Source organism: Scyliorhinus torazame, chromosome 4, assembly GCF_047496885.1.
Source record: "Scyliorhinus torazame isolate Kashiwa2021f chromosome 4, sScyTor2.1, whole genome shotgun sequence".
NCBI classification, from domain to species: domain Eukaryota; kingdom Metazoa; phylum Chordata; class Chondrichthyes; order Carcharhiniformes; family Scyliorhinidae; genus Scyliorhinus; species Scyliorhinus torazame.
The window spans coordinates 279,867,456-279,883,599 of record NC_092710.1 but is presented as its reverse complement, the minus strand read 5'-3'; the positions used below and the strand labels follow the sequence as shown (position 1 = coordinate 279,883,599).

Genomic DNA, 16,144 nt, shown 5'->3' with positions numbered 1-16,144 from the left:
ATGGACAAGCATTCACTGTTTTAAGTGGTGGGGTTGTATCGGTAACCGTGACAGAGTCTCAGATTATCTAAAAAAAAAACAATTAGTTCACTAATAGCCTTTTGGAAAGGAGAGCTTGCTGTCCCGATCTCGCCTTGCCCATAATCTGACTTCAGCCCCACTCCAACCTGGGATGACTCCTGACTTCTAAAATAAAAGCAGAATCCTGCAGATGCTGGAAATTTGAAATGAGAAAAAGAAAATTGTTGGAACAGCTCAGGAGGTCTGGCAGTATCTGCAGAGAGAAACCGCGTTAACATTTCATAACTCTAGCTGCCATTTCACTCTCCAAGGAGACTGACAGACTCCCTGAGTTTTTCCAGCACTTTCAATTTCTATATTGACTCTTAACTTTATTCCAAAGTGACTGCGGATGTTTGTTAGTCCCAATGTCATCACAAAACTTTTAATTAGCCCATGCATTGCTAAATAGCTCCATATTTTATTATGGATTCTAAGAGTTTGGCCACGACTTTCAGTATACCAACAAACCTATTATTATTTCCCTTCTTGTAGGATGTTATCTCAGCTAATTATCAACCTGATGGCAAGATTTGGCTATTTGAGGATACAGTTAGTACACTGCTGCTGTTGTGTTACTTTTAATCTGACTTCCAGTGTTTGCACAATTTTTAAGCTTGCTGTTTCTGTTTTTTAAGTATAGACGTGTTTGCATTTCGCTCCTGCTTTTGCATTTTTGTCCAGATTCTCTATTTACTGCCAGTTCGAATGTGGTTTTTTTTGTACCATTCTCAGCATATCTGGCTTTACCAAATCTGTACTCACCTGATGAAGGAGCTGCACTCCGAAAGCTAGTGATTCCAAATAAACCTGTTGGACTTTGACCTGGTGTTATAAGACTTCTATATGTAGTTAATGCCAGTTTCCAAGTTGCCAATTAAACATCTTAAATGCTCTGTTTACTTTGGGTAAACTGGCCAGTGAAAAGAGAGAACTCTCGTACTTTTATAGTGAAGAGTGCCACAGCCTATCAGCTTAAATGAAATGGATTAAATCAGACATTAATAATTGCTCTTTGTAATAAAGTCAGTAATTCCCAGATGCTTGGTTGTCTGATATACAAACCTGTCTGTTTCCATTCAGAATCATAGAATCATTGAATTTATAGTGCAGAAGGAGGCCATTTGGCCCATCGAGTCAGCACCGGCCCTTGGAAAGAGCATCCCACTTAAGCCCACACTTCCAACCTATCCCCATAAACCCAGTAACCCCACTGCGTCAGGAACCTTGGTCCAATTCTGGCTTTGGGTCATTGTCTGCGTGGAGTTTGTACGTTCTCCCCGTGTCTGTGTGGATTTCCTCCAGGTGCTGCGGTTTCCTCCCACAGTCTAAAGATGTGCGGGTTAAGTGGATTGACCATGCTAAATTGTCCTTAGTGTCCTGGGATGTGCAGGTTAGAATATGAGATTATGGGGATAGGGTGGGGTGGATGAGGGCGTGGAGATGGGTAGAGTGGGCTTTCAAAGGGTCAGTGCAGACTTGATGGGCCGAATGGCCTCCTTCTGCACCGTAGGGACTCTTAAGAAACCAGGAAGGAGGATCCTGTGGTGCTGGCTTATTATTGTCTCTCCTGCTCCGATCATTGGGCATCAATGACAGTAAAACAGGTAGGGCAGGATTTTTATTTATGTGTCTCTGTTCTTAAACCAACCCATAAACCCAGAATGAAATGAAAATCGCTTATTGTCCCAAGTAGGCTTCAATGAAGTTACTGTGAAAAGCCCCAAGTCGCCACATTCTGGCTGGTACGGGAGGCTGGTACGGGAATTGAACCGTGCTGCTGGTCTGCCTCCAAAGCCAGTGATTTAACCCTGTGCTAAACCAGCCCCTCTAAACCAAAATTTCGCTATCTCTGCATGGCAGAGAGCAGGGAATTGAGTGTCGAGCGGACTACAGCTCCTAGAGGACACTGACTGAGTGAGGGTTTGGGAGAGAGGAGAGGTGGGAGTGGGGGAGTGGAGATGTGACTTGTCAAGCAAAACACCGGAAGGTGGGATAAAGGATGAGAATCATCTTCCAGGAACAGTTCCTACAGATTGGAGGGTGGCTAATGTCATTCCACTATTTAAAAAGGGGGGGGGAGAGAGAAAGCAGGGAATTATAGACCAGTAAGCCTGACGTCAGTGGTGGGGAAAATTCTAGAATCCATTATCAAAGATTTTATAGCAGAGCACTGGAAAATAGTAGCAGGATCGGACAGAGTCAGCATGAATTTATGAAGGGGAAATCATGCTTGACAAATCGACTGAAATTCTTCAAAAATGTAACTAGCAGAATTGATGAAGGGGAGCCAGAGGATATGGTGTATTTGGACTTTCAGAAGGCTTTTGACAAAGTCCAGCATAAGAGATTACCGTGTAAAAGTAAAAGCGCATGCGATTGGGGGTAGTGTATTGAGATGGATAGAAAACTGTTTGGCAGACAGGAAACAAAGAGTAGGAATTAACAGGTCTTTTACAAATTGGCAGGCATTGACTAATGGGATACCACAGGGATCGGTGCGAGGACCCCAGCTACTCACAATATATATTCATGATTTGATAAGAGAACAAAATGTCAGAATTCCAAATTTTCAGATAATACCAAGTTGGGTGGGAGGGTGAGCTGTGAGGAGGATGCAGAGATCCTTCAGTGTGATTTGGATAAGTTGCCCACTCACTCAAATGAATGGCAGATGCAGTATAAGTTGGATAGATGCAAGATTATCCTCTTTGGTAGCAAAAACAAGAAGGTCAGACTATTATCTGAATGATCATAAATTAGGAGAGGGGAACGTGCGATGAGACCTGGGTGTCCATAAGACCATAAGACATAGGAGCGGACGTAAGGCCATTCGGCCCATCGAGTCCACTCCACCATTCAATCATGGCTGATTTCAACTCCATTTACCCGCTCTCTCTCCATAGCCCTTAATTCCTCGAGAAATCAAGAATTTATCAACTTCTGTCTTAAAGACACTCAACGTCCCGGCCTCCACCGCCCTCTGTGGCAATGAATTCCACAGACCCGCCACTCTCTGGCTGAAGAAATTTCTCCTCATCTCTTTTCTAAAGTGACTCCCTTTTATTCTAAGGCTGTGCCCCCGGGTCCTAGTCTCCCCTGCTAATGGAAACATCTTCCCTACATCCACCCTATCTAAGCCATTCATTATCTTGTAAGTTTCTATTAGATCTCCCCTCAACCTCCTAAACTCCAATGAATATAATCCCTGGATCCTCAGACGTTCATCGTATGTTAGGCCCACCATTCCTGGGATCATCCGTGTGAATCTCCGCTGGACCCGCTCCAGTGCCAGTATGTCCTTCCTGAGATGTGGGGCCCAAAATTGCTCACAGTATTCTAAATGGGGCCTAACTAATGCTTTATAAAGCTTCAGAAGTACATCCCTGCTTTTATATTCCAAGCCTCTTGAGATAAATGACAACATTGCATTTGCTTTCTTAATTACGGACTCAACCTGCAAGTTTACCTTTAGAGAATCCTGGACTAGGACTCCCAAGTCTCTTTGCACTTCAGCATTATGAATTTTGTCACCGTTTAGAAAATAGTCCATGCCTCTATTCTTTTTTCCAAAGTGCAAGACCTCACACTTGCCCACGTTGAATTTCATCAGCCATTTCTTGGACCACTCTCCTAAACTGTCTAAATCTTTCTGCAGCCTCCCCACCTCCTCCATTCTACCTGCCCCTCCACCTATCTTTGTATCATCGGCAAACTTAGCCAGAATGCCCCCAGTCCCGTCATCTAGATCGTTAACATATAAAGAGAACAGCTGTGGCCCCAACACTGAACCCTGCGGGACACCACTCGTCACCGGTTGCCATTCCGAAAAAGAACCTTTTATCCCAACTCTCTGCCTTCTGCCTGACAGCCAATCGTCAATCCATGTTAGTACCTCGAATACCATGGGCCCTTATTTTACTCAGCAGTCTCCCGTGAGGCACCTTATCAAAGGCCTTTTGGAAGTCAAGATAGATAAAATCTATTGGCTCTCCTTGGTCTAACCTATTTGTTATCTCTTCAAAGAACTCTAACAGGTTTGTCAGGCACGACCTCCCCTTACTAAATCCATGCTGACTTGTCCTAATCCGACCCTGCACTTCCAAGAATTTAGAAATCTGGGGCGTCATTCTCCGACCCCCCGCCGGGTCGGAGAATGGCCGTTGGCCGCCGTGAATCCCGCCCCCGCCCCCGCCGAAGTCTCCGCTCCCGGAGATTGGGCGGGGGCGGGAATCCAGCCGCGCCGGTTGGCGGGACCCCCCGCTGGATTCTCCGGCCCGGATGGGCCGAAGTCCCGCCCAGAAACTGCCTGTCCCGCCGACGTAAATCAAACCTGGTATTTACCGGCGGGACCAGGCGGCGTGGGCGGGCTCCGGGGTCCTGGGGGGGGGCGCGGGGCGATCTGACCCCGGGGGGTGCCCCCACGGTGGCCTGGCCCGCGATCGGGGCCCACCGATCCGCGGGCGGGCCTGTGCCGTGGGGGCACTCTTTCCCTTCCGCCTCCGCTACGGCCTCCACCATGGCGGAGGCGGAAGAGACTCTCCCCACTGCGCATGCGCGGGAAACTTTCGGCGGCCGCTGACGCTCCCGCGCATGCGCGGGGAAACTGACAGCGGCCGCTGACGCTCCCGCGCATGCGCCGCATTTCCGCGCCAGCTGGCGGGGCAACAAACGCCATTTCCGCCAGCTGGCGGGGCGGAAATCCCTCCGGCGTCGGCCTAGCCCCTCAATGTTGGGGCTAGGCCGCCAAAGATGCGGAGACTTCCGCACCTTTTTGCCGGCGCGATGCCCGTCTGATTTGCGCCGGCTTTGGCGCCAGTCGGCGGGCATCCCGCCGTTGGGGGAGAATTTCGCCCCTCATTCTTAACAATGGATTCTAGAATCTTGCCAACAACCGAGGTTAGGCTAATTGGCCTATAATTTTCCATTTTTTTCCTTGTTCCCTTCTTGAACAGGGGGGTTACAACAGCGATTTTCCAATCCTCTGGGACTTTCCCTGACTCCAGTGAGTTTTGAAAGATCATAACTAACGCCTCCACTATTTCTTCAGCTATCTCCTTTAGAACTCTAGGATGTAGCCCATCTGGGCCTGGAGATTTATCAATTTTTAGACCTCTTAGTTTCTCTAGCACTTTCTCCTTTGTGATGGCTACCATATTCAACTCTGCCCCGTGACTCTCCGGAATTGTTGGGATATTACTCATGTCTTCTACAATGAAGACTGACGCAAAGTACTTATTTAGTTCCTCAGCTATTTCCTTGTCTCCCATCACAAAATTACCAGCGTCATTTTGGAGTGGCCCAATGTCAACTTTTGCCTCCCGTTTGTTTTTAATGTATACTAGTGTCCTCGTACACTAGTCACTGAAGGTAAGTATGCAGGTCCAGTGCTGCTATTGCTCATTTATTTGCTTTGTTTGGCCCTTGTTCCGCACTGTAACCAATCACTATTTGTCAATGTGCTTTGTCAATTATCCTTTTTGTCTACTGTTTACGTTCTCTTAGCTGCAGAAAAATACTTTTCACTGTACTTCGGCACATGTGACAATAAATGAACCAATCAATCAATCAAGTGGTAAAGAAGGCAAATGGTATGTTGGCCTTCATTGCGAGAGGATTCGAGTATAGGAGCAGGGATATCTTGCTGGATTTATAAAGGGCCTTGGTGAGACCACACCTCGAATATTGTGTGCAGTTTTGGTCTCCTGATCTGAGGAAGGATGTTCTAGCTATGGAGGAAGTGCAGCGAAGGTTTACCAGGCTGATTCCTAGGATGGCAGGACTGACCTACAAGGAGAGATTGAATCAGTTAGGATTGCTCTCGATGGAGTTCGAGGGAGAATCTATTTGAAACCTATAAAATTCTAACAGGACTGGACAGGCTAGATGCAGGAAGGATGTTCCCTATGGTGGGTGTGTCTAGATGTCCGCTTTCCCCAACATCATTTCTTCCGACATCTCTCGGAATATGTCCAGCTAGAGCTGGCAACCCTAGTACACATCACTTCTGAAATAAAAGTGTCTGGTGTAGGTTTCACTTGAGCTGACTGTGGTGCCTTATTAATAACACGTACCTGTGTTCTATATTGTGAACACAAGGGGGCATTTTCAGACTGCATTAGAATTTGCCAGAATCTTACACTCATTGAGAATTTTACAAACATTTACAAGGTGATGGCAAAAAAATTTCATCCGCCCATCATCTTATTAAATTAGAGGCTAGCGGTATTCCTCAGCAGAAAATATTTAATTTCATTTCAAACATCAAGCTGTTAAAACAATTCAAATTTTCACTGGGCTTGACGAAGACGTTCAGTAAATTATCTCAACTTTTCAGTTGAGCGACAATGTCTTTGGACAAAGTGGTTGAAAATATTAGCCAGCAGCATGAGTTCAATTCCCCTACCGGCTGACGTTCTTCATGAAAGTCCTTCTCAACCTTTCCCCCCCGCCTGAGGTGTGGTGATCCTCAGGTTAAACCACCTCCACAAAACTCTCCCCCTTTAAAGGGGAAAGCAGCCTATGATCAACTGGGACTATGGCGACTTTACCTTACCGTTACCTTTTATTTGTGAGGAAAATGTTTGCAAAGAGAAAAAAACATTTTGAACTGAAAGTGGATGTAAGCAGGATCTGGCATGTTTGCCAAATGACACCCTGTGAGTGGTAACACTATTTCCTAGTTGTAGATTTGCTTCTTAGAAGCTGTTAATAGGGGAGAAAACTGAAGGTGTAATGTTAGAGTGAAAACAAGTTGATGCACAAGCTGATACTTTGGAGTGTTTTGTTCCAGTGGTTGATTTTTATCTGTTTGAAGTTGAAAAATGCAATGTGCCTGAGCAACCTGTTGCTGTGATCAGTTTCAGGAATAGTTGAGTTGAGTCCTGTTCATAGTTTCCTGCCATTTGGAGCATTCTCGCTGATTCCAAGCAACACGTACCTCGCACAATCAGAATTGCTTTCGCTTTCTCAATTCCTTTATGTTGTAAATACAAATTTGTGAAAGCTGAAGTCTTTTTTTAAATAGCCGATGACAGTCTGATGAGTGTCATGTTTTGTCTGAATGAATTCCCATGAAACCCCTTGGGATGTTTATTCCCTTTAAATTTGCTCCATAAATGCAGGTTGAGTCAAGCATGACTCCTAATTTTTAATTTCAGGAAATATATTCCTTGAAATATAATTCTGGTCATCTTGTAATATTGAACTGTTACTTTAAATGTTTGTTTCACAATTATCCCGTTGAACACATTTATGTACACGAGTATAAATTGTGCAGCAGAGTATCATACAATGGCTTGATCAAAAAAACCAAGACAAAGAGGGGATTCTTGTGGAGGCGATGGGAGTCTCGGCCATCAAGATCTCTGTGTTGCATCTTGTCAGGAAGGCATGCTGCACCTTGTTCTGTTCAGGTATTTGATAGGCCAGCACAAGCCCATCCCCTGGGATCAAGGACCCAAGGGGCAGAAGTCCTGCCACCAAGAGCTGTCAACCACTTTGGAGTCATCAGGGTCTCAGGTGTCGTGTTAAGCACGTTGAGATAACACGGGCTGCAACTGGATGCAGCTATAACTCAAGTACACTCCAGACCTTGAGTTTAGTTCAACTTGATTTATTGAACCTGTCACACAGTTAGCACAGTTCTCTGTGAGTTCGACACTGCTAACCTAGCTGTGATTTCTCTATCTAGACTGAACCAGACTAGCTCTTCTCCACGTGCTGTATGCGTTATGTGATATGTACACTGGACTCACTCTGTAGATGTCCCTCGCGGAAAGAGGCGGAGTGTGAGTGCCTCGTGCCTTTAATAGTGGGAAACCACCTCCCAAGTGTTCTGCCTGCTGATTGGTTATGTCCTGTTCCCTGTGCCCATTAGCTGCCTGTCTGTATGTCATTAAGTGCCTGTCAGCATATCCTGACTTCTCCCCCTTTGAAAAGTTTTTCTGCAGCCTATGTGAAGGTATTTACATGTGTCGGCTGAAAAACTAATATATTTACATGAGATGACAGTTTTAAAAAAAAATGTACATACGAGAACAGGTGTCTAATGTGCAAAAACGGAATATGGCAAACAAAACAAAAGTTCATAAGTCCAGTCTCTGGGGCTTGCATCTGATCCTGGTCGACCGCCGGAGAGGTGGTGGTGGGGACGACGGCGACTTGATGGGCGGGGTTGCAGCCAGACTGGTGGCCTCGTGATTCGAGGTGTCAGGAGGTGGCACAATAACAGTTGGAAAAAACAAAGAATGTGGTTGCGGGCGGGAAACTGCGCACAGGGTCCATCTGTTGCGCCGCACGACAGAGCCATCAGCCATACGCACAACGTACGATCGAGGAGCAGCCTGTCGGACAACAACCGCTGGAGCTGACCAGCCTCCATCAGGCAGCTGGATCCGGACCGTATCCACCGGGGATAGCACAGGCAAATCAGTGGCATGAGCATCATAGCCCTGCTTTTGCTGGCCCCTGAGCTTCTGCACCTTCTGCAGCACCGGGAGGTGATCCAGAACAGGCAAGTGTATGGCTGGAAGAGTCGTCCGCAGGTCCCTGTTCATCAGAAGTTGAGCTGGTGACATGCTGGTAGACAGAGGGGTTGCCCTGTACGCAAGCAGCGCAAGGTTGACGTCAGATGCAGAATCTGCAGCCTTGCAGATGAGCTGCTTTACTATGTGCACCCCTTTCTCAACCTTCCCGTTGGATTGTGGGTAATGCGGGCTGGAAGTGACGTGATGAAACTGATATACCTGGGCAAATCTTGACCACTCTGGCTGCTGAAGCAAGGACATTGTCACTCATGACAGTGAGGGGAATACCATGCCTGGAGAACGTCTCCTTACAGGCCTTGATGATGGTCCTGGACGTGAGGTTCGAGAGCTTCACAACCTTTGGGTAGCTGGAGAAGTAATCAATGATGAGCACATAGTCACGACCATTGGCGTGAAAGAGGTTGTTGCCCAGCTTAGACCACAGGGAGGTCACAATCTCGTGCTGCTGAAGCGTCTCCCTACCCTGTGCTGGCTGGAAGCGTTGACAGGTCGGACAGTTGAGGACCATGTTTGAGATGTCCTGACTGGTCCCAGGCCAGTAGACAGCTTGCCTGGCTCTGCACCTGCACTTCTTGACACCCAGATGCCCCTCGTGTATCTGCCTGAGCACCAAACTCTGGAGACTGTGCGGAATGACGATGCGATCCAGCTTTAGGAAGATGCCATCCAGCTTTAGGAAGATGCCATCCACCACTGTGAGGTCGTCCTTCACATTAAAGAATTGGGGGCACTGCTCTTTCTGCCAGTCATCGGTGAGGTGACTCATGACACACTGCAGAAGTGGGTCCTTGGCTGTCTCGTCGCGAATGCGGATCACTTTTCATCCGACGTGGGGAGGTTGCTGGCCCACAGCTGCACCTGTGATTCGATCTGCTGGACGAATGCCGGGGGATCGGCAGGCAAGGTAACGGAGCGGGACAAGGCATCCGCAATAATTAGCTCCTTGCCCGGTGTGTACACGAGCTCGAAGTCATACCGTCTGAGCCTGAGGAGAATGCGCTGCAGCCGGGGTGTCATGTCATTTAGGTCCTTGTGAATGATGTGGACCAGAGGCCTGTGGTCTGTTTTGACGGTGAACATCGGCAGGCCGTACACATAATCGTGGAGCTTGAGGATTCCAGTAAGCAGGCCCAGTCATTCGTTTTCGATCTGGACGTACCGCTGCTTGGTGGGTATCATCGCCTGTGATGCAGAGGCAACCGGATCTCAGGAGGAGGTGTCATCGCGCTGGAGCAACACCGCGTCAATGCCGTCCTGGCTCGCATCCGTCGAGATCTTTGTTTCCCTGTCAGGATCAAAAAAAAGCCAACACAGGTGCAGTGGTGAGCTTGGCTTTCAGCTCCAACCACTCTGCTTGATGAGCTGCCTGCCACTCAAAGGCAGTGGACTTTTTTACCACGTGTCTGAGGGCCGTGGTGTGTGATGCCAGATTCGGGATATGCTTGCCCAGGAAGTTCACCATCCCTAGAAAGCGCAGCACTGCCTTCTGATCTTCAGGGGCCTTCATGGCTTCGATGGCCTTGACCTTGTCTGTGTCCGGGCGCACACCCTGCTGAGATATCTGGTCACCCAAGAACTTCAGTGTTGACATGCCAAAAGAGCACTTTGCCCTGTTCAGCTTGAGGCCATTGGCAGGGACAAGGCGAAATACCTGCTGGAGATGAGAGATGTACTCTTCGGGGGTAGTGGACCAAATGATAACGTTGTCCACATACACACGAACACCTTCACTGCCCGCCATCATCTGCTCCATGATTCTATGGAAGATCTCCGAGGCCGAAACAATGCCGAACAGCATACGATTGTAGCAGTACCTGCCAAACGGTGTGTTGAAGGTGCAGAGCCTTCTGCTGAACTCATCCAGCTGGATTTGCCAGAACCCGTGGGATGCATCCAGCTTTGTAAAAAACCGGGCGTGCGCCTTCTCACTTGTGAGTTCCTCCCGCTTCGGGATTGGGTAGTGTTTCCGCATGATGTTCTGGTTTAGATCGTTGGGATCAATACAGATGCGCAGCTCCCCTGACCGTTTCTTTACACAGACCATCGAGCTGACCCAGTCAGTCGGTTCTGTGACTTTGGAGATAATGCACTGGTCCTGAAGATTCTTCAACTGTGCCTTCAGGCACTCCTTCAGTGGAGCCGGAACCCGGCGTGGAGCGTGGATCACAGGTGTGGCATCAGGCCGCAGCAGGATCTTGTAGCGATATGGAGAGTGCCCATCCTGTCAGATACGTCCGGATATTGAGCGAGGATGTCATCAATGCCGGCTTGAAGATCCACGTTGGGGGAGGTCATCGTGTAGTCCCGCTGCACCAGGTTCAGCTGCTTGCATGCTGTGCACCGAGTAGGGAGGCCTCGCATGAACGCTTCTGTTGGAGACAAGCAGGTGGCAGGATCCCAGTGCTGTGATGGCATTGCCGTTATAGTCCAGGAGCTGGCAGGCTGCTGGAAGGAGCTTGGGTGGCTTTTTGATGCGGTGGAAATCCGCCTGTGAAAGGAGATTGGCAGAAGCACCTGTGTCCAGCTTGAACTGGATAGAGCATTGATTAACTTGCATCACCGCACGCCATTCATAGAATTCGTCCGCAGAATCCACAAGGAAGATGGGCAGGCTTCATGATGTTGTTGGCGAGGCATGTGTACGCGTGTTGATGATGCTCATATGGTAGGGGGACTCCAGGCAATCGTCCTCCGGATCTGTGATACTGCCAGGATCTGAATCCTGTAATCCGTTCTGTACACTCCGTTCGCGCCTGCGATGGAGTTGGGAGCGCTAGCCCTTGACCGGTGGTGCAGACCTGCACACGGCTGCATAGTGTCCAGGCTTCCCGCAATTCAAACAGCGCCAGCCTCTTGCAGGGCAGTGTTTCTTTAAATGGGCGGTGCCACAGTTCGGGCACGTTGTGACGTCGTTACGCTCTGTGCGTCGTCGCACATGCGCAGTGTGGTCGTCAGACGTTCGCACCTGCACAGTGTGTTGATCGGCCGCTTCGTTATCCCATTCGCATCGCGCATGCGTGGGTCCCCGGGAAGAGCGCGCAAAATGGTCGCTTTCATCAAGGCTGAGGCGCTGCATCCGGGCGATGGCCTGCACACTCTCTGCCTCGTGGGAGGCAAGCTTCTCAGATTCGGACGATTTGTATTGGGAATACCGATTTTTGGCGTGCTCATGCACCGTACACCGTTTCGATCGCGACTGACAGGGTCATATGTTTGATTTTCAAAAGCTGCTCCCTCAGCAGATCGGAGTGAACGCCAAAAACGATCTGATCCCTGACCATGGAGTCAGCAATGTCACCAAAGTTGCAGGATAGCGCTAGTAGACGGAAACAAGTTAGAAAAGAGTTGAAAGATTTGTCTTTACCTTGTAGGCGTTGCTTAAAAATATAGCGCTCGAAGGTTTCATTGGTGTCCACTTCACAATGACTGTCAAACTTGTCCAGGCTGGTCTGAAACTTTGTCTTGTCCTGGCCGTCGGCGAAGTTGAACGAGTTAAAGATTTGGATGGCTTGATCCCCTGCAGTTGAAAGGAGGAGCACGATCTTCCTTGTATCAGACGCACCCATGAGGTCTGAGGCTTCGATGTACAGCAGAAACCTTTGCTTGAAGGTCCGCCAGTTGACACTGAGATTGCTGGAGGTCCGCAGCAGTTGAGGAGGCTGGATCTTCTTCATGATGCCGAGATGTCTTTGCTGGTCGTTATGGAACAGATTGAGGTAAACCACCTAGATAAAGCAGACTACTCGTACAATGCCGTGTTAAGCACGTTGAGATAACACGGGTTGCAACTGGATGCAGCTATAGCTCAAGTAGACTCCAGACCTTAAGTTTAGTTCAACTTGATTTATTGAACCTGTCGCACAGTTCTATGTGAGTTCGACACTGCTAACCTAAGTGTGATTTCTCTATCTAGACTGAACCAGACTAGCTCTTCTCCACGTGCTGTATACGTTACGTGATATGTACACTGGACTCACTCTGTAGATGTCCCTCGTGGAAAGAGGCGGAGTGTGAGTGCTTTGTGCCTTTTAGCGTGGGAAACCACCTCCCAAATGTTCTGCCTGCAGATTGGTTATGTCCTGTTCCCTGTGCCCATTAGCTGCCTGCCTGTATCTGATTAAGTGCCTGTCAGCATATCATGACATCAGGTTCGATTCCCCACTGAGTCACTGTCTGTGCTGAGTCTGCACGTTCTCCCCGTGTAAGTGTGGGTTTCCTCCGGGTGCTCCGGTTTCCTCCTTCAGCACTGTATGTTCTATGTCCTGTACGGTGATGATTTCAGACTGCATTTTTGAGACCTGCGAATTCTCCAACAGCTCGACATGTTTTGTTCCCTTTCTTGAGAGAAACTCTGCGAAGTTGAATGCTCCCTTTAAAGGCCTGGTGATCAGCTTTGTCAAATATTTGACACATAAGGTTGTATCGTATTTGCTTTCTTTGACCTGTTGCTGACTAGCATCAATTCGTAATAACTTGATTGTAAATATTGTTTTGCAGAGGGCCATTGCCAACAGAGTAATGCATGCCACATGTGCCTAACTCTTAATAATTCACCGTATTTGCCTTTTGTAGGCATGGTTTACAATGTGACACCGTATTTGGAATATCACCCTGGAGGAGAGGAGGAGCTTATGAGAGGTGCAGGAGCTGATGGAACAGAATTATTTGATCAGGTGAATTTGTCAAGATTATTTCAGTTTCATTGCTCAAATTTTGTGATAGAAATCGAACATGAGTTACATTTTGTTTGTCAGTCATCTGTTGCAAACTGAGTTGTTGGGTGGCGGGGGCGAGCAATTATTTTTGTCCACAATAGCTTTGAAGTCTAATGGGGACTTGGAGCTAAGGATTGTATGGCTGCATGCAATACATATACATACATAGATGTATAGAACATACAGTGCAGAAGGGGGCATTCAGCCCATCGTGTCTGCACCGACCCACTTAAACCCTCACTTCCACCCTATCCCCATAACCCACTAACCTCTCCTAACCTTTTTTGGACACCAAGGGTAATTTAGCATGGCCAATCCATGTAACCTGCGCATCTTGGACTGTGGCAGGAAAATGAAGCACTCGGAGGAAACCCACGCAGACATGGGAGAAAGTGCAAACACCACACAGTCACCCGAGGCCAGAATTGAACCCGGGTCCCTGGCACTGTGAGGCAGCAGTGCTAACCACTGTGCCACCGTGTAGCCCCATAATACTGACATCGAGATCAATGAGCAGGGATCTCATAGAAACCTATGAAATTCTAACAGGACTAGACAGGGTAGATACAAGAGGATGTTCCCGATGGTAGGGGTGTCCAGAACCAGGGGTCACAGTCTGAGGATACGGGATAGACCATTTAGGACAAAGATGAGGAGAAATTTCTTCACCCAGAGTGGTGAGCCTGTGGAATTCCTTACCGCAGGAAGTAGTTGAGGCCAAAACATTGTATGTTTTCAGGAAGCAGTTAGATATAGCACTCTGGGCGAAGGGGATCCAAGGATATGCGAGGAAGGCGAGATTAGGCTATCGAGTGGATGATCAGCCATGATCCCAATGAATGGCGGAGCAGGCTCGAAGGGCTGAATGGCCTCCTCCTGCTCCTATTATCTATGTTTCTATGTCGGAATAATTAAATTGGTATCAAGATGCTGACAGATCTGGAGGGAGCGTTCATGTAACAGTGGTGAATTCTTCCAGTGTTTCACACTCCTCTCCACAAGACTTATATGATCCAATACAAAAATCCATCAACCCAAATTTATACATTTTGAAACGCACATAAACATTTTTATTCCTTAACATTCGAACAACACTGTGACAAAAACATAAGAACTAGGAGCAGGAGTAGGCCATCTGGTCCCTCGAGCCTGCTCCGCCATTCAATGAGATCATGGCTGAGTCTTTTGTGGACTCAGCTCCACTTTCCGGCCCGAACACCATAACCCTTAATCCCTTTACTCTTCAAAAAACTATCTATCTTTATCTTAAAAACATTTAATGAAGGAGCCTCAACTGCTTCACTGGGCAAGGAATTCCATAGATTCACAACCCTTTGGGTGAAGAAGTTCCTCCTGAACTCAGTCCTAAATCTACTTCCCCTTATTTTGAGGCTATGCCCCCTAGTTCTGCTTTCACCCGCCAGTGGAAACAACCTGCCCGCATCTATCATATCTATTCCCTTCATAATTTTATACGTTTCTATAAGATCCCCCTGCATCCTTCTAAATTCCAACAAGTACAGTCCCAGTCTACTCAACCTCTCCTCGTAATCCAACCCCTTCAGCTCTGGGATTAACCTAGTGAATCTCCTCTGCACACCCTCCAGCGCCAGTACGTCCTTTCTCAGGTAAGGAGCCAAAACTGAACACAATACTGTGGCCTCACTAACACCTTACATAATTGCAGCATAACCTCCCTAGTCTTAAACTCTATCCCTCTAGCAATGAAGGACAAAATTCCATTTGCCTTCTTAATCACCTGTTGCACCTGTAAACCAACTTTTTGCGACTCATGTTCCAGCACACCCAGGTCTCTCTGCACTGCGGCATGTTTTAATATTTTATCATTTAAATAAAAACCCCTTTTGCTATTATTCCTACCAAAATGGATAACCTCACATTTGTCAACATTGTATTCCATCTGCCAGACCCTAGCCCATTCACTTAACCTATCCAAATCCCTCTGCAGACTCAGGGTATCCTCTGCACTTTTTGCTTTACCACTAATCTTAGTGTCGTCTGCAAACTTGGACACATTACACTTGGTCCCCAATTCCAAATCATCTATGTGTATCTGTGCTACATTTCAATGACTTTAGGTGAGATAAAGTTGATTAATGAAGTAGCTATTATTGTTTGTACCAGAGTCCAGCTCAAATTACTAATTGTACATTTAGTCTGTGGAAATCTCAAATGGGTACTCTGCCATTGCCCCTGCCCAGAAAGTACCTAAATTATCCTTGATGGTGAGGCCTGACTGTTTTGCAATGTAAGTGAATGTGGGTTAATAGACCAGAGGATAGTTAAATACGGTTATCTTGATGGCAGAAACTATTAGAGAATTATGGCAATATCCCCCAATGAATGTTCTGCCCACAAGATGTGAGTTCTCTTGTGGTTTGAAGCTGAAATAGATTTAAAACGCAGGTTATAATTTGAAAGGTTTCTCATGGAAAATCATAGTTCTAGTCATTCAGTTTTGGTTCCATCCGGTGGTCTGGCGTCAACTGTTGTTAATTCCTTAATTGCCAAAAGGATTTGTATGAACTCCTTTTTCTATTGGTACCTAGAAAACCGTACCTTCTACTATAAATAAGACCATAAGACATAGGAGCAGAATTAGGCCACTTGGCCCATCGAGTCTGCTCCGTCATTCAATCATGGCTGATATTTTCCCAACCCCAGTCTCCTGCCTTCTCCCCATAACCCCTGATCCCCTTATTAATCAAGAATCCATCCATCTCTGTCTTGAAGATACTCAGTGATTTGGCCTCCACAGCCTTCTGCGGCAAAAAGTTCCACAAATTCACCACCCTCTGG

General features: G+C 47.4%; 1 protein-coding gene across 3 annotated transcripts in view; it reads left to right on the top strand.

Moving 5' to 3' along the window:
- The window catches only part of cyb5r4 (cytochrome b5 reductase 4), a 191,426-nt gene that overhangs the window by 7,386 nt on the left and 167,896 nt on the right, over positions 1-16,144 (top strand). For all 3 annotated transcript variants that reach the window (XM_072499837.1, XM_072499839.1, XM_072499836.1), the window contains exon 3: positions 13,182-13,282. In XM_072499837.1, the coding sequence (XP_072355938.1) occupies positions 13,182-13,282 (101 nt within the window). The remainder of the gene's footprint in view (positions 1-13,181; positions 13,283-16,144) is intronic.